The sequence below is a fragment of the Tachyglossus aculeatus genome, chromosome Y4, assembly GCF_015852505.1.
Source record: "Tachyglossus aculeatus isolate mTacAcu1 chromosome Y4, mTacAcu1.pri, whole genome shotgun sequence".
In the NCBI taxonomy this organism is placed as follows: Eukaryota; Metazoa; Chordata; class Mammalia; order Monotremata; family Tachyglossidae; genus Tachyglossus; species Tachyglossus aculeatus.
In genome coordinates, this window is record NC_052096.1 from 1,627,836 (window position 1) to 1,649,803 (window position 21,968).

General features: G+C 51.1%; 1 protein-coding gene across 1 annotated transcript; it reads right to left on the reverse strand.

Moving 5' to 3' along the window:
* Positions 1-2: 2 nt before the first annotated feature.
* CLIC1 (chloride intracellular channel 1) lies at positions 3-14,894 on the reverse strand. The gene is made up of 6 exons (XM_038768656.1): positions 14,837-14,894; positions 8,704-8,813; positions 8,034-8,159; positions 6,300-6,406; positions 4,319-4,500; positions 3-467 (listed from the first exon to the last, which is right to left on the reverse strand). Exons 1-6 carry the CDS (start codon positions 14,873-14,875, stop codon positions 306-308), a joined length of 726 nt encoding a protein of 241 aa, XP_038624584.1. The 5' UTR covers positions 14,876-14,894; the 3' UTR covers positions 3-305.
* Between the last annotated feature and the right edge of the window lie 7,074 nt (positions 14,895-21,968).

The following is a 21,968-nucleotide window of genomic DNA, read 5'->3' on the forward strand; positions in this document are numbered from 1 at the left end:
CCTCCCACCCGACTCCTATTCCTCCGGGGTGGCCCTCTCCACCCGTCACTCAATCTAATAATAATAATAACGTTAATAATAATAATAAGGGGCATATTTGCTAACTGCTTACTATGCATCAAGCAACGTACTAAGCCCTAGGATGGGTAATCTACGAAAAACGTTTCAGAATGGGTCCCCGGGCCAGCACAGCTTCTAGCCTGGGTCCGGGGGGCTCCCTCGGGGTCACAGGATCTGGTCCACTCTGGGTGGGGATGGGGGGGACGGGGGAGGCGGCCATCTAGTAAGGGTTTCCCGAGGGATGGCTACTTCAGGGCCTTGGCCACCAGCTCGTAGGCCAGCTCGATCTCTTCCTCGTCCGGGCAGGTGGAGGCGAACTCCTCGCGGGCGTAGGCGTTCTTCAGGTACCGCTGCACCCCCCGGAACTCTTCGGGGATGGAGAAACCCCGGTATTTCTTGCACACCACCTGAGGGGAGCGGGGGAGGAGAGGGGAAGGGTTAGCTGGCGGCCAGCCCGGGAGGCCGGTGGGAGTGGTAATTCCTGCTTCACTCGGCTACCGGGATCCTACAAAACCATTCAGTCCTTGTTTCCCGACTTCTCAACAGCCTCCAGTGGAGGCCCATCTACCTCCACCCCGAACAGAAACTCCTCGCCATTGGCTTTAAATCCCCTTGTCCTCTCCCACCTCATGTCACTGATCTCCTACTACAACCCCAACCACCCCCTTTGCTCCTCTCATGCCAGCCTCCTCGCTGTACCTTGATCTCATTTATCTTGCCGCCGACCTCTCACGTCCTTCCTCTGGCCTGGGCCGCCCTCCCTCTTCATATCCGACAGACATCGCTCTCCCTGCCTTCAAATCCGTGTTTTAATCCCCTCTCCTCCAAGAGGCCTTCATCTCCTCTTCTCCCTCTCCCTTCGGAGTCGTTCTTGCACTTGGATTTGCTTCCTTTATTCACCCCTCCCTCAGCCCCACAGCCCCTTATCAATCAATCAATCAATCAATCAATCGTATTTATTGAGCGCTTACTGTGTGCAGAGCACTGTACTAAGCACTTGGGAAGTACAAGTTGGCAACATATAGAGACGGTCCCTACCCTTATGAACATGTCCATAATTTACTTATATTAACGTCTGTATCGTCCTGTAACGTCTGTATCATCTCTAGTGTAAGCTCGTTGTTGGGCAGGGAACGCATCTGCTTAGCATTCAAGTGTAATAATAATAATGATGCCATTTGTTAAGCGCTTACTATGTGCAAAGCACTGTTCTAAGCGCTGGGGAGGTTACAAGGTGATCAGGTTGTCCCACGGGGGGCTCACAGTCTTAATCCCCATTTTACAGATGAGGGAACTGAGGCCCAGAGAAGTGAAGTGACTTGCCCAGAGTCACACAGCTGACAGTTGGCGGAGCCGGGATTTGAACCCACGACCTCTGACTCCAAAGCCCGGGCTCTTTCCACTGAGCCATGCTGCTTCTCTAAGCATACTCTCCCAAGCGCTTAGTCCAGTGCTCTGCACACAGTAAGTGCTCAGTAAATACAACTGACTGTTATAATGTCCTCTTCCAAAATCTTAGTACAGTGCTCGGCCCAGAGTAAGCACTCGATAGATACAATCGATTAACTGACATTTGTAAAGTGCTAGTTATGTGCAAAGGACTGGGGCAGATAAAAGATAATCAGGCTGGACATAGTCCCTGTCCCCCTGAGGCTCACAGTCTAAGAGGGAGGGAAAACCGGTACTGAATCCCCATTTTACAGACAGAGAAACTGAGGCCCAGCGAAGTTAAGTCATACAGCGGGCAAGGGGTGGACACAGGATTTGAACCCAAGTCCCCTGACTCCCGGGGCCCGGGCTCTTTCCACTAGGCTGCTTCCACTGAGAGAAGCAGCGTGGCTCAGTGGAAAGAGCCCGGGCTTTGGAGTCGGAGGTCATGGGTTCGAATCCCGGCTCTGCCAATTGTCAGCTGTGTGACTTTGGGCAAGTCACTTAACTTCTCTATGTCTCAGTTCCCTCATCTGTAAAATGGGGATTAAGACTGTGAGCCCCCCGTGGGACAACCTGATGACCTTGTAACCTCCCCAGCGCTTAGAACAGTGCTTTGTACATAGTAAGCGCTTAATAAATGCCATCATCATCATCATCATAGGCTACACAGCTTCTCTTAGTATGGGTTGGGAGTGACGTTCTACTATTTCCAAATGGCATCCTCTGCTTTTTTTCTCACGCTTTTTATTAAGCGTTTACTATGCACCAGGCACTGTACTAAGCAACAGGGTAGATACAGGTTAATCAGGTTGAACCCAGTCCAACCGGATTAACTTCTCGGTGCCTCAGTTTCCTCATCTGTAAAATGGGGATAACAGTGTGTGGCCCATTTGGGACAGGGACTGTGGCCAACCTGATTAAGCTTTAATTCTACTTGTTCTGACGATTTTGACACCTGTCTCCATGTTTTGTTTTGTTGTCTGTCTCCCTCTTCTAGACTGTGAGCCCGTTACTGGGTAGGGATCGTCTCCATATGTTGCCGACTTGTACTTCCCAAACGCTTAGTACAGTGCTCTGCACACAATAAGCGCTCAATAAATACGATTGAATGAATGAATGAATGAACACCCCTGTGCTTAGAACAGGGCTTGGCACATAGTAAGCACTGAATGAGTACCATAATAATAATGTCCCACATGAGGCTCACAGTCTTAATCCCCATTTTACAGATGAGGCAACAGAGGCCCAGAGAAGTGAAGTGACTTGCCTAAGGTCACACAGCAGGCAAGGGACGGACCCAGGATTGGAACTCAGATCCTTGAACTCCCACACCTGGGCTCTTTCTACTAGACCACGCTGCTTCTCTTTGGCAACGTGGGTCTGGTGTAGTGGTCTGCTATTTCCAAATTGCTTCCTGTGGCTTTTTTTCTCATGGTGTTTGTTAAGCGCTTACTACGTGCCAGGCACCGTAACTAAGCACGGGGGTAGAAACAAGCTAATCAGGTTGGACACAGTCCATGTCCCATGAGGAGCTCACGGTCTTAAATCACAAATTGTACAGATGAGGTCACTGAGGCGCAGAGAAGTTAGGTGACTTGCCCATGGTCACACAGCAGAGAAGTGGTGGAGCTGGGATTAGAACACAGGTCCTTCTGATTCCCAGGCCCGGGCTCTTTCCACTACGCCACGCTGCTCAGGACAGTGCTCTGCACCTAATAAGCGCTCAGTAAAGCCACTCACTGACTGATCATTTTAATCATAAGAAGAAATGAGCCATTTGTTAAGTGCTTATTATGTGCCTAGCACTGCAGTAATAATAATAATAATGGCATTTATTAGGCGCTTACTATGTGCAAAGCACTGTTCTAAGTGCTGGGGAGATTACAAGGTGATCAGGTGGTCCCACGGGGGGCTCACAGTCTTCATCCCCATTTTACAGCTGAGGTCACTGAGGCCCAGAGAAGTGAAGTGACTTGCCCAAAGTCATGCAGCTGACAAGTGGCGGAGCAGGGATTTGAACCCAGGACCTCTGACTCCAAAGCCCGGGCTCTTTCCATTGAGCCACGCTGCTTCTCCAATAGAAGAAGTAGATACAGTAGATACAAGACAGTCAGGTCAGACACATCCCTGTCCCAAATGGGGCTCCCGGACTCAACAGGAGGGAGAACAGACAGTGAATCCTCATTTCACAGATGAAGAAACTGAGGCCTGGAGGGGCGAAGTGATTCGCCCAAGTTCACAAAGAGACGGCGGACGGCGAGTTGGAGTGGCCGGGGAGGGGAGAGTGGGTAGCATTTCCACTCAGAGGCAGGGGGATGGAGAAGATGTCCTTGGCCATCCCCACAATTCGACGGTACTGGAGGGCAACCCCAGGCTGTGTATGTTTGGGCAAGCCCCTTGCTAGAATAGCCTTAGAACAGTGCCCAGCGCTTAGAACAGTGCTTTGCACATAGTAAGCGCTTAATAAATGCCATCATTATTATTATTAATAGCCACCTTGAAAGGAGGCTAGCAATGGCCGCCGCTATCCATCGCGGGACGGCCTGCCGGCCACGTCCCCCACCGGGCTACGGTTGGCACTGAAATAATAATGATGGTAGTTGTTAAGCGCTTACTATGTGCCAAGCACTGTTCTAAGCTTTCATTCATTCATTCAATCGTATTTATTGAGTGCTTACTGTGTGCAGAGCACTGTACTAAGCACTGGGGTAGATATAATAATGATGGTATTTGTTGAGCGCTTACTATGTGCCAAGCACCATTCTAAGCGCCGACCGGACCGGACCGGAGCCCCTCCCCAGCCCCAACTCCCCTGGGGCAGCTTCACCTTAACGATGTGGAGTTTGGGCAGCAGGTTGCAGTCCGCCAACGTGAGCTCATCGCCGTCCAGAAACTTGCGCTGGGAGATGCCCTCGTCCTCCGCGCTGGTCTCGTCCACCTCCTCGGGCAGCGGGGAGGTCAGGTAGATGTCCAGGATCTTCAGGGCTTTCAGCAGCCCTTTCTCCAGGTCTGGAGGGCGGAGAGGAGGGCGGTAGTCAATCAGAACGGCGAGGGGAGGGCCGGGGGAGCCGATCGATCGATCGGAAAGGAGAGATGAGGCCCCAGGGGAGCCGGTCAGTGAGGGAGGGGGCCAAGGAAAGGCCGGGAGGTAAGAGAAGGGGCGGTGGAGGATGAGCGGCCGGTCGGAATGGAACAGCTCTGGCTTCAGCTGACCCGGCTGCTGGGCATCATAATGCCTGGGGCATCATTCATTCATTCACTTATTCATTCATTCAATCAATCATATTTATTGAGCGCTCACTGTGTGCAGAGCACTGGACTTAGCGCTTGGGAAGTCCAAGTTGGCAACATATAGAGAGGGTCCCTACCCAACAGCGGGCTCACAGTCTAGAAGGGGGAGACAGAGAATGAAACCAAACATATTGACAAAATAAAATAAATAGAATAAATAAGCACAAATAAAATAAATAGAGTAATAAATCCGTACACACATATATACATATATACAGGTGCTGTGGGGAGGGGAAGGAGGTAAGGCGGGAGAGATGGGGAGGGGGAGGAGGGGGAGAGAAAGGAGCGGGCTCAGTGGGGGAAGGCCTCCTGGAGGAGGTGAGCTCTCAGTAGGGCTTTGAAGGGAGGAAGAGAGCTAGCTCGGAGGATGTGCGGAGGGAGGGTATTCCAATCAATCAATCAATCAATCAATCAATCGTATTTATTGAGCGCTTACTGTGTGCAGAGCACTGTGCTAAGTGCTTGGGAAGTCCAAGTTGGCAACATATAGAGACGGTCCCTACCCAACAGTGGGCTCACAGTCTAGAAGGGGGAAACAGAGAACGAAACAAAACATATTAACAAAATAAAATAAATAGAATAGATATGTACAAGTAAAATAAATAAATAAATAGAGTAATAAATCTGTACAAACATAGATACATATAGACAGGTGCTGTGGGGAAGGGAAGGAGGTAAGGCGGGGGGGAAGGAGAGGGGAGGAGGGGGAGAGGAAGGAGGGGGCTCAGTGTGGGAAGGCCTCCTGGAGGAGGTGAGCTTTCAGTAGGGCTTTGAAGGGAGGAAGAGAGCTAGCTTGGCGGATGTGTGGAGGGAGGGCATTCCAGGCCAGGGGGAGGATGTGGGCCGGGGGTCGACGGCGGGACAGGCGAGAACGAGGCCCGGTGAGGAGGTTGGCATGGGCCGGGGGCTGTGGGCCGGGGGCTGAGGCACGGAGAGGCGAAGTGACTCGCCCAAGTTCACAAAGAGACGGCGGAATGGGAATTGGAGTGGCCGGGGAGGGGAGAGTGGGTGGCATCATGGTAGCCAGGACTGGTGTGGGCCACAAGGGAGCCAATCAGGGGAGGGAAAAGAGGTCGGCCATTGGGAACGCAGATTAGGGAGAAACAGCAAAGGGCCGGAAGCCCAAGGACTAGTGTGGGGCTGCCGGCCCCTCCCTCTGACCACCCCCCCGGGATCAAAATAATTATTAGTAATGATAATACTAACCGTAGTTTTCCATTCCACGCTTACTACGTACCAAGCACCGTACCGAGCAGTGGGGTAGCTATAAGATAATCAGGTCCCACATGGACCTCCCAGTCTAAGTAGGAGGGGAGAACAGAGATTGAATCCCCATTTTGCCGGTGAGGGAACGGAGGCACAGAGAAGTGGAGTGACTTCCCCGAGGTCACACAGCAGACAGGTGGCGGAGCCGGGATGAGAACCCAGGTCCTCTGACTTCCCAGGCCCGGGCTCTTTCCACTAAGCCGCACTGCTTCTAGCTTGCCCACGTCCCTGGTCCTCCCCCGGGGACTCACTGGCATTAAGCGCGGGATTGGAGTTCTTGATGTAGGCTGAGAACTTGGCGAAGACGTCCAGCCCGGCCGTGTTGGATTCGGGGTTCTTGGCTGCCAACTTGGGGTACCTGGGCGAGAAAGGGGTGGTGGTACTGTTGGTGAGAGGGGAGACCCCACCCTGCTCTCCTACCGCCCCTCAAACCCGCCGTCACCCACCCTCAGCTCCTCCTGTCCTCTCTGTTGCCCCGCTCTTGCTCATAATTGGGGTATTTACTCAGCGCTTCCTCTGTGCCAAGCACTGAGCTAAGAGCTGTGGGAGATTCAAGATAATCAGATGTCCCACAGGGGGTTCCCGGTCTAGAGGGGAGGATGAGCCCTTCTGCCCTTTCTCTCTCCATTCTGGCCCTCCTGGTCCCACTGTTGGGTAGGGACTGTCTCTCTACGTTGCCAACCTGTACTCCCCAAGTGCTTAGTACAGTGCTCTGCACACAGTAAGTGCTCAATAAATATGACTGAATGAATGAATGAATGAAAGGTCCCTTTGTCTTCCCTCATCACCTCACTTTCCCCCCACTTTCCCTCTCTCTGCCCAGTAGCAAGTCAGCCCGCGGTGAGCTCACCCCAAAACCAGGAAGTTTGGGAGCTCCTCCCCTCCAACCGAGGTCTTCCGGTCTCCACGGTCAAGGGGGACTTAAACCCGGCCCCCCTCAAGGGGATTTCACCCTTTTCCATTCCTCACCCTTTGCCCAAACTTTCCCTCCACCCCTTCCTCCATACACTGACCACCTGTTGTCTGGCCACTGGCCACCACCGGTCCTCATGAAGCTGTTCACGCCTGTCCTCAGAACTTGTACAGACCCTGTTTGTCTATTTTATTTGACCGGTCAATTTATATACTCTGATTTCCCGGTCTTGTCGGCATTTCTGACTCTCTTCCAACAGGGAATATAATAATAATAATAATAATAATAATGATGGTATTTATTAAGCACTTACTATGTGCCAAGCACTGATCTAAGCGCTGGGGAGGTTACAAGGCAATCAGGTTGTCCCACGGGGGGCTCACAGTCTTCATTCCCATTTTACAGATGAGGGAACTGAGGCCCGGAGAAGTTAAGTGACTTGCCCAAAGTCACACAGCTGACAATTGACAGAGCCGGGATTTGAACCCATGAACTCTGACTCCAAAGCCTGGGCTCTTGCCACTGAGCCACGCTGCCATTCTACCTCTCTCTGTGCTTGGCGGGTTCCTTCTCTCCTCTCCCTCCTCCCCTACCTTCTCTAGCTCTGCAAACTCTCTCCGTCTCTCCTTATTTATATAATAATGACGGTATCTGATAAGCGCTTACTATGTGTCAAACACTGTCCTAAGTGCTGGGGTAGCTACGAGCTAATCAGGTCGGACAAAGTCCCTATCCCACTTAGGGCTCCCAGGCTTAATCCCCATTTTACAGCTGAGGTAACTGAGGCACAGAGAAGATAAGCGACTTGCCCAAGGTCACACGGGTGGTGCAGCCGGGATTAGAACCCAGATCCTTATGTCTCTCAGGCCAGCGTCCTATCCAGTAGGTCACGCTTATATTAGTGTCCGTCTCCCCCTCTAGACCGTAAAGTTGTGGGCAGGGAACATGTCCGTTTATCATTCTATTGTCCTCTCCCAAGTGCTTAGCATAGTGTGCCGCCCATAGTAAGAGCTCAATAAATAAGGTTGAATTTTTTTCCCGCCCGAGCCCCCCCCATCCCCATCTCTGGTACCTGGGGGGACTGAGTACGGCCTCCAGAAATTCCTCGATCTTGTTGGTGTCCGTGTGCACCTCGGTGCCGTACAGCAGGAAAGGGAGTTGTCCTCCGGGACATAGCTTTTGTACCGTCTCTGTCCGCCTGCAACGGGTCCCCCAGCCCCCATCCCGGGAGGATCAGAGGGAGAAGGAGCAAGGAGAAGGGGGAGGCCGGGAGAAGTGGCAGGGAATAGGGGAAGCTGAGAGGGAGGACGGGAAGTGGGGGCGTGGGGTGACTCAGGAAAGGGGAGTCCCAAGGGACTCTTAGAGTTGGAGTAGGGGAGAAATCAATCAATCAATCAATCGTATTTATTGAGCGCTTACTGTGTGCAGAGCACTGTACTAAGCGCTTGGGAAGTACAAGTTGGCAACATATAGAGACAGTCCCTACCCAACAGTGGGCTCACAGTCTAGAATGGACCGGGGGGCGGGGAACGGAGCTGGGGGTGAAGGAGCCCCAGAGGACGGAGTAGCTTCCAGACCATAATGGCGCGGGGGTGTCGGGGTGCATTAGGGGAGGGCAGAGCTGAGGTCTGGGGGTGCTGGAGGAAACAGGGCTTGGTATGAGGCTGAGGGGAGTCCTGGGGGTGGGGAGCAAAGGGGTCAGAGTTGGAGGAGGGAACGGGCGGGGTAACGGTCAGTCTCACCTCTTGGTGTCTACCGTGGTGACGTTGAAGGTGACTCCTTTAAGCCACAGCACCATGAAGAGGCGCTGGGAAAAGGGGCAGTTCCCAATCTTGGCTCCATCACTGCCGGCCTGAAAAACCCAGAGTCAGACGGCGTGGAGGGGGGCGGGTCCTCCGGTCTCGGGCCTTGGGCCCCCTCCTCTACCCAGTCACCCCGACACCCTCTTTCCGAGACTGTAATGCTCCTCCTCAGGTGCTTCATTTTCACGCTCACGCCCAGCCCCCTGCCTGAAACTCCCAGCCACTTCCCATCCGGCAGACCACTGCTCTCCCCATCTTCAACATCTTTCCTGACAAATCTCCCTCCCTCCCGCCCTCCCCCTTACCAAGAACTCCCCCACCACCGACATCCGGCAGGTCCGCCCCCCCTTTCTCAAACCCTCCCCCCCAGAAACTCCCTCCCCATTCACATCCGGCAGACCATCATCGCTCTCCCCATCTTCAAAGCCCTTCTGAAATCACATCTGGTCCAGAAGGCCTTCCCTGACTAATCTTTCATCTGTCTCCATCATGGTCCCCTATAAACCGCCCTCCCCCATGTCTGGAACTCACTCCCCCTTCACATATCTGGCCGACCACCGCTCTCCCCATCTTCAAAGTCCTATTAAAATCATAACTCCTCCAGGAAGGTTTTTCTGACTAATCTCTCATCTCCCCACCCTAGTTCTCCCCCAACTTTGTCACCCATGCTCTTGAAACCATACCCCCTAAGCCCTTAAGTACTCACTCAACCTCCCCCGCCCCGCTAGTTCTTAAGTTTCTCTCGAAACTCTCCCAAGCGCTTAGCACACTGCTCTGCACTCAGTAAAAGCTCAATTAATTCCACTGGCCAATTAAACTCCGCTGTTTCCCCCTACCTGGAATTCATTTTAGTGTCGGCCTCCCCTGCTAGACTGTAAGTTTTTTGAGGACAGGGACACTAACTCTCTTGCACTGGACTTTCCCAAGTGCTTAGCACAATGCTCTGCACACAGTAAGTGCTCACTGATTGATTGCTCGATGAGGTTGGACCAGATAATTAACAGCAGGAAGTGGGTTTGGGTTGGGAGTGGGTAGGGTCGATTGTGTTGGGTGGATGGATGGATGAATAATAATAATGATGGCATTTATTAAGCACTTACTATGTGCAAAGCACCGTTCTAAGCGCTGGGGAGGTTACAAGGTGATCAGGTTGTCCCGGGGGGACTCACAGTTTTAATCCCCATTTTACAGATGAGGTAACTGAGGCCCAGAGAAGTGAAGTGACTTTCCCAAAGTCACACAGCTGACAACTGGCGGAACCGGGATTTGAACCCATGACCTCTGACTCCAAAGCCCGCGCTCTTTCCACTGAGCCACGCTGCTTCTCCTATGAATGAATGAGCAGCTACCCCCCCATATCAAATAACTAATTTGACACTAAATAATCATAATTTTGGTCTTTGTTAAGGGCTTCCTAAGCGTCAAGCTCTGTGCTAAGCACAGGGAGGGAGAAACAATAGAATCAGATCGGACCCAGTCGCTGTCAATCGTATTTACTGAGCACTTACTGTGGGCAGAGCACTGTACTAAGCGCTTGGGAGAGTACACTCCCACAATAAAGGGACACAGTCCCTGCCCACGCACACGGGAACAAGGGGGAGGGTGAACAACTATTGAATCTCCATTTTACAGATGAGGAAACTGGAGACTGGTGAAGTGACTTGCTCAAGGCCAAGCAGCAGGCCACGGGTGGAGTCAGAGTTAGAACCCAGGTCTCCCCCTTCCCAGGCCTGGGCTCTTTCCATTAGGCTGAGCTGCTTCCCTTTCATTCATTCAGTCGTATTTATTGAGCGCTTACTGTGTGCAGAGCACTGTACTAAGCGCTTGGGAAGTCCAAGTTGGCAAGATATAGAGACGGTCCCTACCCGACAGCAGGCTCACAGTCAAGTCTCTGTCTCCCCCTTTTAGACTGTGAGCCCAATGTTGGGTAGGGACCGTCTCTATATGTTGCCAATTTGTACTTCCCAAGTGCTTAGTACAGTGCTCTGCACATAGTAAGCGCTCAATAAATATGATTGATTGATTGATTGATTGATAGAAGAATGGGGGCAGAAAAGGGGGAAGGGATGGGTGGGGGCAGAGGGGAACCCCTCAGGGGGCCCGCACCCTCCACCCTGCAGTCTCCCTAGATGTAGGCGGTGGAGACCGGCCCGAGTGAGCAGGAATTTTTGGCAGGGCTGGAGGCTTCTTCTAATAATAATAATGATGGCATTTATTAAGCGCTTACTATGTACAAAGCACTGTTCTAAGCCCTGGTGTGGCCTAGTGGAAAGACCCCGGGGCCTGGGATTCAGAGGACCTGAGTTCTAATCCCAGCTCTGCCATTTGTCTGCTGTGTGCCCTTGGCCCAGCCACTTCACTTTTTCTGTGCCTTAGTTCCCTCATCTGTAAAATGGGGATTAAGATCATGAGCCCCAGCTGGGATAGGGACCGTATCCAACCTGATTACCTTGGGTCTACCCTAGTGCTCAGTACAGTGCCTGGAATATAGTAAGCACTTAAATACCATGATAGACAGACAAAAAAGCGGGAGCCGGGGTCCGGGGGTGAGGCTGGAGGGATCCCGGCCTCCGAAGGGGAGGGGGAGGTTGGAGAAGGTTGTGGGGAGAGGGAGGGGAGTTGCGGTCCTTGCCTCATGGGTGGGTACAGCATAGCTCAGTGGAAAGAGTCCGGGCTTTGGAGTCAGAGGTCATGGGTTCAAATCCCGGCTCTACCAACTGTCAGCTGTGTGACTTTGGGCAAGTCACTTCACTTCTCTGGGCCTCAGTTACCTCATCTGCAAAATGGGGATTACGACTGTGAACCCCCGGTGGGACAGCCTGATGATGTTGTATCCCCCCAGCGCTTAGAAGAGTGCTTTGCACATAGTAAGCGCTTAACAAATGTCATCATTATTATTATTATTACTGGAGGGGGGGGGGCAGGGGAACTGGCCCTGCCCTCCGATTGGCTGGTGGTGACCTCATTCCCACCCCCCACCCCCCCCACCCCCGCCCTCCAGGCTTCCAGACATGGGCAAAGTGATTCATATGTCTCTGTCCGGCCTCCAGTTTCCTTCCGGCCCTGTCTGTCTTCGGGCCTACTAGCCCGGGCCACCCAGGCATCCCAGGCCAGTGGCCATGCCCTGGGGCATCGGGGCAGAGTCCCTCTCCTAGCCCAAGCCCAGTCTTCTCCCAATCAATCAATCATATTTATTGAGCGCTTACTGTGTGCAGAGCACTGTACTAAGCGCTTGGGAAGTCCAAGTTGGCAACATATAGAGCTGGTCCCTACCCAACAGTGGGCTCACAGTCTAGCCCCGTCCTGCCCCTCGCCCCCAAGCACCTCCTTTCCACCTTACCCAGGGCCTTTGGGAGAGGCAGAGGGGGCAAGCATGCAAGGCTGGGGCTACAACCCGGACTGGGCCCGTCCCATTCACTCACTCATTCAGCAATCATACTTATTGAGCACTTACTGTGTGCAGAGCACTGGACTAAGCGCTTGGGAAGTACAAGTCGGCAACATATTGGGACGGTCCCTTCCCAACAACGGGCTCACAGTCTAGAGAAGCGGCGTGGCTCAGTGGAAAGAGCCCGGGCTTGGCAGTCAGAGGTCATGGGTTCTAATCCCGGCCCGGCCACTTGTCTGCTTGGGCAAGTCACTTCAATCAATCAATCAATCGTATTTATTGAGCGCTTACTGTGTGCAGAGCACTGTACTAAGCGCTTGGGAAGTACAAGTTGGCAACATATAGAGACAGTCCCTACCCAACAGTGGGCTCACAGGCTAGAAGGGGGAGACAGAGAACAAAACCAAACATATTAACAAAATAAAATAAATAGAATAGATATGTACAAGTAAAATAAATAAATAGAGTAATAAATATGTACAAACATATATATATATATACAGGTGCTGTGGGGAAGGGAAGGAGGTAAGACTTCACTTCTCTGAGTCTCAGTTACTTCATCTGTAAAATGGGGACTAAGACTGTGGGCCCCACGTGGGACAACGTGATCACGTTGTATCCCCCCAGCGCTTAGAGCAGTGCTTTGCACATAGTAAGCGCTTAACAAAATGTCATCATTTATTTATTTTTTTTATTTTAGAAGGGAAGTCCCACCTTCCCTGGCCCCTGCCCAGGGCTGCCCAGGGCTGGGGGGAGTGGGGAACACTGGGGAAACTGGGAAGGGGGACTGGGGACACTGAATGACACCAAGATGGGCAGAGGGAGAGGGAGGATGAGCGGGTTGGAGTTGGAAAAACAGAGCAACCCAGTGAGATGGAGAGAGAAGGGGAAGAGGGCAGGGTGGGGGAACTGAGCGAAAAGGAGAAGCGGATGGGAAGACGACAAGGAAACTCGAGGGGGATCCGGGGGGCCCGGAGGGGGACCCCAAAACTTGGACGGGGGCTGAGGGGGGAGAGCCGGGACCGCTGAAGTGGGAAAGACTGTGAGCCCACTGTTGGGTAGGGACTGTCTCTATATGTTGCCAACTTGTACTTCCCAAGCGCTTAGTACAGTGCCCTGCACACAGTAAGCGCTCAATAAATACGATTGATTGATTGATTGATTGATTGAAAGAAAGATGAGAGACGGGGGTAGGGATGGGAATCATTCATTCATTCGTTCGTATTTGTTGAGAGCTTACTGTGTGCACAGCACTGGACTAAGCGCTTGGGAAGCCCAAGTTGGCAACATACAGAGACGGTCCCTACCCAACAACGGGCTCACAGTCTAGAAGGGCGAGACAGACAACAAAACAATACAAGTAAACAGGTGTCGATACCATCCGAATAAAACAGAATCATAACTGTATATAAATCATTAATCAAGGCCAGGCTCCTGTGGCCTGAATCAGGTGATTCCGTCAGCGGAATATTTGTGGGAATGGGCACTAGTCAACCTGAGCTGATCGATCGAGCAATCAACCAAATCCATCCATCGTATTTATTGAGCGCCTACTTTGTGCTGAGCACTGGACTAAGTCCAGATGCTAAAAACCACCAAATCTAGAGACACAGGCGCAGACACACGCCCCACTTCCTATATTCCTGCTCTGATCAACGTCAGCATGACCCGCCCTGCTCTCTGCCCTCTCCCCCCGTGTCCCTCCTCCAATCCCCCCACCCTCTCAATCAATCAATCAATCAATCGATTGTATTTATTGAGCGCTTACTCTGTGCAGAGCACTGGACTAAGTGCTTGGGAAGTCCAAGTTGGCAACATATAGAGACGGTCCCTACCCAACAGCGGGCTCACAGTCTGGAATCAATCAATCAATCAATCAATCCTATTCATTCAGCGCTTACTGTGTGCAGAGCACTGGACTAAGCGCTTGGGAAGTCCAAGTTGGCAACATATAAAGACGGTCCCTACCCAACAGCGGGCTCACAGTCTGGAATCAATCAATCAATCAATCCTATTTATTGAGTGCTTACTGTGTGCAGAACACTGGACTAAGTGCTTGGAAAGTCCAAGTTGGCAACATCTCGAGACGGTCCCCACCCAACAGAGGGCTCACAGTCTAGAATCAATCAATCAATCGTATTTATTGAGCACTTACTGTGTGCAGAGCACTGTACTAAGCGCTTGGGAAGTCCAAGTTGGCAACATATAGAGACAGTCCCTACCCAACAGTGGGCTCACAGTCTAGAAGGGGGAGACAGAGGACAAAACAAAACATATTAACCAAATTAAATAAGTAGAATAGCTATGTACAGGTAAAATAGAGTAATAAATCCATACAAACTCTGACACAGTAAGAGCTCAATAAATACAATTGATTGATTGATTTATACATATATACAAGTGCTGTGGGGAAGGGAAGGAGGTAACTGTCCCCAACTCTGCCCCCCCTCCAGCCTCTGCCCCCCCATCAGTCCCCCTCCCCAGGCCCCTTAAAAGTTGAAGGGCCCTGGACCCCAGCCTCACCCCCTCTCCACCCCTGAACCCCCAAATCTGGACTTTTGGAAAGTTTGGTTTTTTTGGTGGGTGGTCGGGACCCCCCCCCCAGGGCAGGAGGGGAGAGGGGCCAGGGCAGGCCCCGATGGGGTGGGGGGCGTCCCGACCCCCCAGAAATAAGGGCGCCCTTACCTTGACGAACAGCTCGACCAGAGCCTGCTCTTCAGCCATGTCTGCACTGGGACCAGGAAGCGGCTGGCGCTGGGAGGACTGGGAGGGGCTGGGGGAGGGACCGGGGAATCCGGCCGCCAGGATGGGGAGGGGCCTGCGGGCAGGACAATCGGGGGGCTGTGAGCCCCCCGGGGGACAACTTGATCACCTTGTAACCTCCCAAGCGCTTAGCACATAGTCACCGCTTAATACATGCCATTCTTACCCTGATTATTATAAATACCACTGATTAATTGATTGATTGGGGGCACCTACTGCTCTGAAAAAAGGAAAGTCCCCTTGCTTAGATACCAGAAAATAATAATAATGGCATTTATTAAGCGCTTACTATGTGCAAAGCACTGGGAGGGATACAAAGCGATCAGGTTGTCCCATGGGGGGCTCACAGTCTTCATCCCTATTTTACAGATGAGGTAACTGAGGCTCAGAGAAGTTACTTGCCCAAAGTCACACAGCAGACATGTGGTGGAGCCGAGATTCGAACCCATTACCTCTGACTCCAAAGCCTGTGCTCTCTCCACTGAGCCACGCTCCTTCTCTATAGTAACGGCTTAATACATGCCATTCTTATTCTGGTTATTATAAATACCATTGATTAATTGATTGATTTGGGGCAACTACTGCTCTGAAAAAAGGAAAGTCCCCTTGCTTAGATACCTAGCATATGCATACCCAGAAAATAATAATAATGGCATTTATTAAGTGCTTACTGTGTGCAAAGCACCGTTCTAAGCACTGGGGGGGTTACAAAGTGATCAAGTTGTCCCACGTGGGGCTCACAGTCTTAATCCCCATTTTCCAGATGAGGTAACTGAGGCTCAGAGAAGTTAAGTGACTTGCCCAAGGTCACGCAGTGGACATGGGGTGGAGCCAGGATTCGAACCCATTACCTCTGACTCCAAAACCTGTGCTCTTTTCACTGAGCCACGCTGCTTCTCTATTGTAACCGCTTAATAATGAATGAATGCATGAATGAGGCCAAGGGGCAGTGCTAGGGCCAGGCCCATCCCAGCCACCGCGCCCCCCACCCCAGGAGAAGCAGTGTGGCTCAGTGGAAAGAGCCCAGGCTTTGGTGTCAGAGGTCATGGGTTCAAATCCCGGCTCGGCCAATTGTCAGCTGTGTGACTTTGGGCAAGTCACTTCACTTCTCTGTGCCTCAGTCCCCTCATCTGTAAAATGGGGATGGGGGGCAGCAGCCTCGCCAAGCCTTAGGCATCCTGTCTCCCAGCTCTGCCTCTTCCGCAACCTCTAGCCCGCAATCACTGCTATTTATTGAGCACTTTCTGCTTGCAGAGCACTGTACTAAGCGCTTGGAAGAGGACAATACAACAGAAGCTCATTGTGGACCGGGAATGCATCTGTTCATTGCTATATTGTACTATCAAAAGTGCTTACTACAGTGCTCTGTACAGATGGGGAATGCATCTGTTCATCGCTATATTGTACTATCGCAAGTGCTTATTACAGTGCTTTGCACATAGTAAGTGCTTAATAAATGCCATTATTATTATTACTACAGTGCTCTGTACAGACGGGGAATGCATCTGTTCATTGCTATACTGTACTATTGCAAGTGCTTACTACAGTGCTCTGTACAGACGGGGAATGCATCTGTTCATTGCTATATTGTACTCTCCCAAGCCCTTACTACAGTGCTCTGTACACAGTACGAGCTCAATAAATACGATTGAATAAACGAATGAGTTGCTGGGCATGTTCCCTGCCCACAAGGAACTTACAGTCGACAGGGGGAAACAGACCAAAAAAAAAAAAAAAATACAGACAGGGGAAACAGTTCAGTGTACTTTCCAAGCACTTAGTACAGTGCTCTGCACACAGTAAGTGCTCAATAAATACAATTGAATGAATGAATGGAGTATTAAGGACACAGACATGTGCTGTGGGGATGTGGAGAGTATCAAAGTGTTCTTTTCCCACACCCTTCTGCGTCACTCTGATTTGCTCCCTTTATTCATTCCTCCCTCGGCCCTTTAGCAACTATGTTCAGATCCCTCATTTATTTATTTATATTCACGTTTGTCTCCCCTCTAGACCGCGAACTCCCTGTGGGCAGGGATTATGTCTATTAACTACTCTACTGTCCTCTCCCAAGCACTTAGTACAGTGCCCTACACACAGTAAGCGCTCAATAAACACGATTGATTGATTGATTGATCGATCGAGGGATAAAAGGCCAAGTGCATAGACCAGGTAGAGGACAGACCAAGGAGTGGAAATGAGGGAAGGCCTCTTGGAGGAGATGGGATTTGAATAAGGCTTTGAAGGAGGGAGAGTAATTCCAGGCCAGAGGCCGGATGTGGGCGAGGGGTCGGTCGTCGGTGAGATAGATGAGATCAAGGTACAGAGAGTAGGTTGGTGTTAGAGGAACAAAGTGTGCCGGCTGGGTTGTAGGGAATCAGTGAGGTGAGGTAGGACGGGGAGAGCTTATTGAATGCCTTAAAGCCGATGGTGAGGAGTTTCCGATTGATGCGGAGGTGGACAGACAACCACCGGAGGGTCTCATGGAGTAGGGCGATATGAAGCCCCAACTCCACATGGCTTTCAGTTCCCTCCAGGGAACTCTCCAAGCACTTAGTACAGTGCTCTGCACACAGTAAGCGCTCAATAAATACGATTGAATGAATGAATGGAGTATTAAGGAAACAGACGTGCTGTAGGGATGTGGAGAGTATCAAAGTGTTCTTTTCCCACACCCTTCTGCGTCACCCTGATTTGCTCCCTTTATTCACCCCTCCCTCAGCCCTTTTTTAAAAATAGAATTTATTAAGCGCTTACTATGTGCAAAGCACTGTTCAAAGCGCTGGGGAGTTTACAAGGTGATCAGGTTGTCCCATGGGGGGCTCACAGTCTTAATCCCCATTTTACAGATGAGGGAACTGAGGCCCAGAGAAGTGAAGTGACTTGCCCAAAGTCACGTAGCTGACAATTGGCGGAGCCGGGATTTGAACCCATGAACTCTGACTCCAAAGCCCGTGCTCTTTCCAGTGAGCCACGCTGCTTCTCCCTTTAGCACCTATGTCCAGATCCCTCATTTATTTATTTATATTCATGTTTGTCTCCCCTTTAGACTACGAACTCCCTGTGGGCAGGGATTCCCAAAGTGTTCTTTTCCCACACCCTTCTGCGTCACCCTGATTTGCTCCCTTTGTTCACCCCTCCCTCAGCCCTTTAGCACCTATGTCCAGATCCCTCATTTAGAAGGATTGAGGTATCTGAGGTAAATGGTATCTGAGGTATCTGATTGAGGTAAATGGTATCCCTCATTTAGGGTTCCCTCCAGGGACCCAGGAATCCTGTCCCCTCCACCAGCCCTCTCCCACCCCTGGCCCCCGTTTTCCAGGAAGGGAAAACCCTGCCCCCCCATCCTTTTGGGAGGAAGAAGCAGAGGAGGCTGAGATGAAAGAGAGAGAGAGCACTTGTAACTAGAGGAAATGAACAGTTTCCTTTTCAAGTTTCCGCTTCAGAGACTCCCCCTTCCCTAAACCTCTTCGCTCCGTATCGGATCCCGGTCTTCAGGGGTTGGATCCCCTGGGTCCCAGACCGGGGACCAGGGGCTTGGGAAAGAACCAGAGCCTGAAGAGGAGAAGGGAAGCAGTGTGGCTAGTGGAAAGAGCCCTGGCCTGGTAGTGAGAGGATCTGGGTTTTCATCACGGCTTCACCCCTTGCCTGCTGGGTGACTTCGGGCAAATTCCTTAACTCCTCTGAGCCTCAGTTTCCTCTAGTTTAAAATGGGGCTCCAATCCCTGTTCTCCCTCCTCCTTAGACTGTGAGCCCCATGTGGGATTATTCTGTATCTAGCCCAGTGTTTAGGACGGTGCTTGTCATAGAATAAACATGTAACAAATACCACCATGATTAGAGGAAGGGCCTGAGGCTCCTGGGAATGTAAAAAAGCATTCCCTGGTTGCTCTCGGGCAGAACAACCCAGATGGGGGAAGGGAGGTGACCTTCCCAACACACACACAAGCCTCAGAGAAGGGAAGAAGGCTGGCTGGGATTCTCCCCACATCGCCCTGACCCTGTCACTGCCCCCACCCCACCTCACCTCCCATCCCGGGTTGAATCTATTCCCTCTTGGAGCGGCAGGGAATGGCGGGAGTAGCAGGAGACGGGCAAGGCCTTCTCAGGGCTAACGGGTCTGTCAGGCTGGCCCTTCTCCCCCCGGAAACAGCTGCCTTCAGCATCCATATTGACCTCGGCAGACAGCTCAGAGCAGCTGTGTGAGCAGTCATTCATTCATCCTCATTTACTGAGCACTTACAGTATGCAGAGCACTGTATTAAGCACTTGGGACCATACAATACAACAATAAGCAGACACATTCCCTGCCCGCATCGAGTTTACAGTCTACAGGGGGGCAAACTTACAGACGACAGGCAAAACTGGCCCCGTCTGGTGCCAACAGGCATTTGTCCTGGGGATTTGGGGTGCAATTTGGGGGCTTTCAGCTTTCCAAGAATTTGAGATTGTCCCCCAAGACGAGAAGTGGAAAGGGCATGAGGCTGGGAGTTAGAAGGACCTGGGTTCTCGTCCCGGCTCTGCCATTTGATCTTGGGTAAATCACGTAACTGCTTTGTACCTCGGTTCCCTCATCTGTAAAATGGGGATCAAGACTGTGAGCCCCATATGGGAGAGAGACTGTGTCCCACCCCATTATCTTTTATCTACCCCAGCATCGAGAACGGTGCCTGGCACATAGTAAGTGCTCAACATATACCACTATTATTATTATCATTATTGTTATTATTATTATCCCAGCTCCACCAGTTGCCTGCTACGTGAGCCTTGGGCAAACCGCTGCTCTGTGCTTAAGTTTCCTCCTCTGTAAAATGGGGATTCAGTGCTTGTTCTCCTTCTCATTTAGACAGGAAGCCCCATGTGAGACAGGGACTGTGTCCGACCTGACTGACTACCCCAGCACTTAGAACAGTGCTTGACACATAGTAAGCGCCTAACAAATACAGTAATAATAATGATAATCCCACAAAGTCCTTTCAGGCGGAGATGCAAGCTTATCCTCCATTTGAGCATCACAAATCAATCATTCAATCGATGGTATTTGTAGAGCGCTTACTACGTCCAGAGTACTGTACAAAGCATTTGGGAGAGTACAATACAGCAGAATTAGCGGACACATTCCCTGCCCATGAGGAGATCACAGACTAGAGGGGGAGGCAGACATTAATATGAATAAATAAGTAATTTATAATACATAATGTAAAGATAATAATAATAATAATAATAATAATAATGGCATTTATAAAGCACTTACTGTGCCAAGCACTGTTCTAAGATATGTACATAAGTGCTGTGGGGTTGTGGGTGGGGTGAATATCACATGTATTCTGTCCATCTGCAGGGACTGAAGGAAGGACAGTGTCATTCCATAGTCTCAAAACTAAAATCCATATTCCTGGGAGGCATACAGGTAATCATAATTAATTACGGTATTTGTTAAGCCCTTACTATAATAATAATCATAATTGCGGTATTTGTTAAGCATTTACTAGGTGCCAAGCACTGTACTAAGCACTTGTGGATACAAACAAATTGGACACAGTCCCTGTCCCACATGGGACTCATAGTCTTAATCCCCATTCTGAGGTAACTGAGGCACAGAGAAGTTAAGTGACTTGCCCAAAGCCACACAGCAGCAAGTGGCAGAGTTGGGATGAGAACCCATGACCTTCTGACGCATTGGCCGGTGCTCTGTCCACTACGCCAGGCTGTTTCCCCAAGCTGCTTCCCCTACTATGTGCCAAACATTCTGTTAAACCCCCCAAGAGGCCTGCGCACAACTAACCCCGTAGTTAAGGGGTGGCAGCGTAGTCTAGTAGAAAGATCACGGGACATGGAGGCAAGGGACCAGTGTTCAAATCCTGACCCCGCTCCTCACCCGTTGTGTGACCTTGGGCAAGTTACTCATCCTCTCCGTGCCTCAGTTTCCGTCTTTGTAAAACCGGTGATAAAATTCCTGTTTTCCCTCCCTGTTTTAGACTTCGAGCCCTGTGTGAGGGAGGGACTGTGGTCCAAGTGATTATCTTGTATATACACCGGTGCTAGAAGCACTCAATAAATACCTTCATTTTACCTTAGGCCTCTCTGGACAGGGTCCAGTAGGGCCACTAAAAGCCCAGTACCAGGGCGGGGCCGGCTGGGCCTTGGTTTCAGGAGGGGAACTGGCTTGGCTTTGTCAGTTCTCTTTTTCCCCCTTCTTCGTTTTATCCTCTACATTCCACCCCAAGCCGCTTTCCCTCCCTTTGCTTCCAACTTCTGTCTTCCCTTCCTGTCCCTGGAAGTCCTTCGTCCTCTCACAGATGTCCACCTTTCTCTGTGCTCAATCTCTCTCCTTTTTTATCACTTCTTCCTTTCCTTGTTTCCCAGGCCGTCCCCCAACTAGGTCAATTAATCCAGTCACTCTATTGAGGGCTGTGCACAGAGCACTGTACTAAGCACTTGGGGGGAGGTACGACACAACAGAACTAGCAGACGGGCTTCCTGCCCGTAACGAGCTTGCGGTCTAGGTGACTCCCATCACACTTTCTGGTCTCTCCCCTCTTCCCCTCCTCCTGCTCCCCACCCCGCGACCAACACAGCGGCAGCACGACCTAGAGAAGAAGGCCCGGCCCTGGCAGTTAAGAGTACCTGGGTTCTAATCTTGGCTCCGCCACTTAATAATAATAATAATAATGATGGCATTTATTAAGCGCTTACTATGTGCAAAGCACTGTTCTAAGCGCTGGGGAGGTTACAACGTGATCATGTTGTCCCACCGGGGGCTCACAGTCTTAATCCCCATTTTACAGATGAGGTAACTGGGTGACCGTGGGCGAGTCACTTCACTCCTCTGTGCCTCAGTTACCTCATCTGTAAAATGGGGATAAAGTCTGTGAGCCCCAGGTGGGACAGGGACTGCGTCCAACCTGATAATCTTGCATCTACCCCAGGTCTTAGAACAGTGTTCGATAAAAAGTGAGCTCTTAACAGATACTAAAAAAACCTGCCAAAACAAAACAACACGCCAACACGCCTGGCTCTCGGTCTCTTTTATGTTGAGGGAGAGAAGCCACAG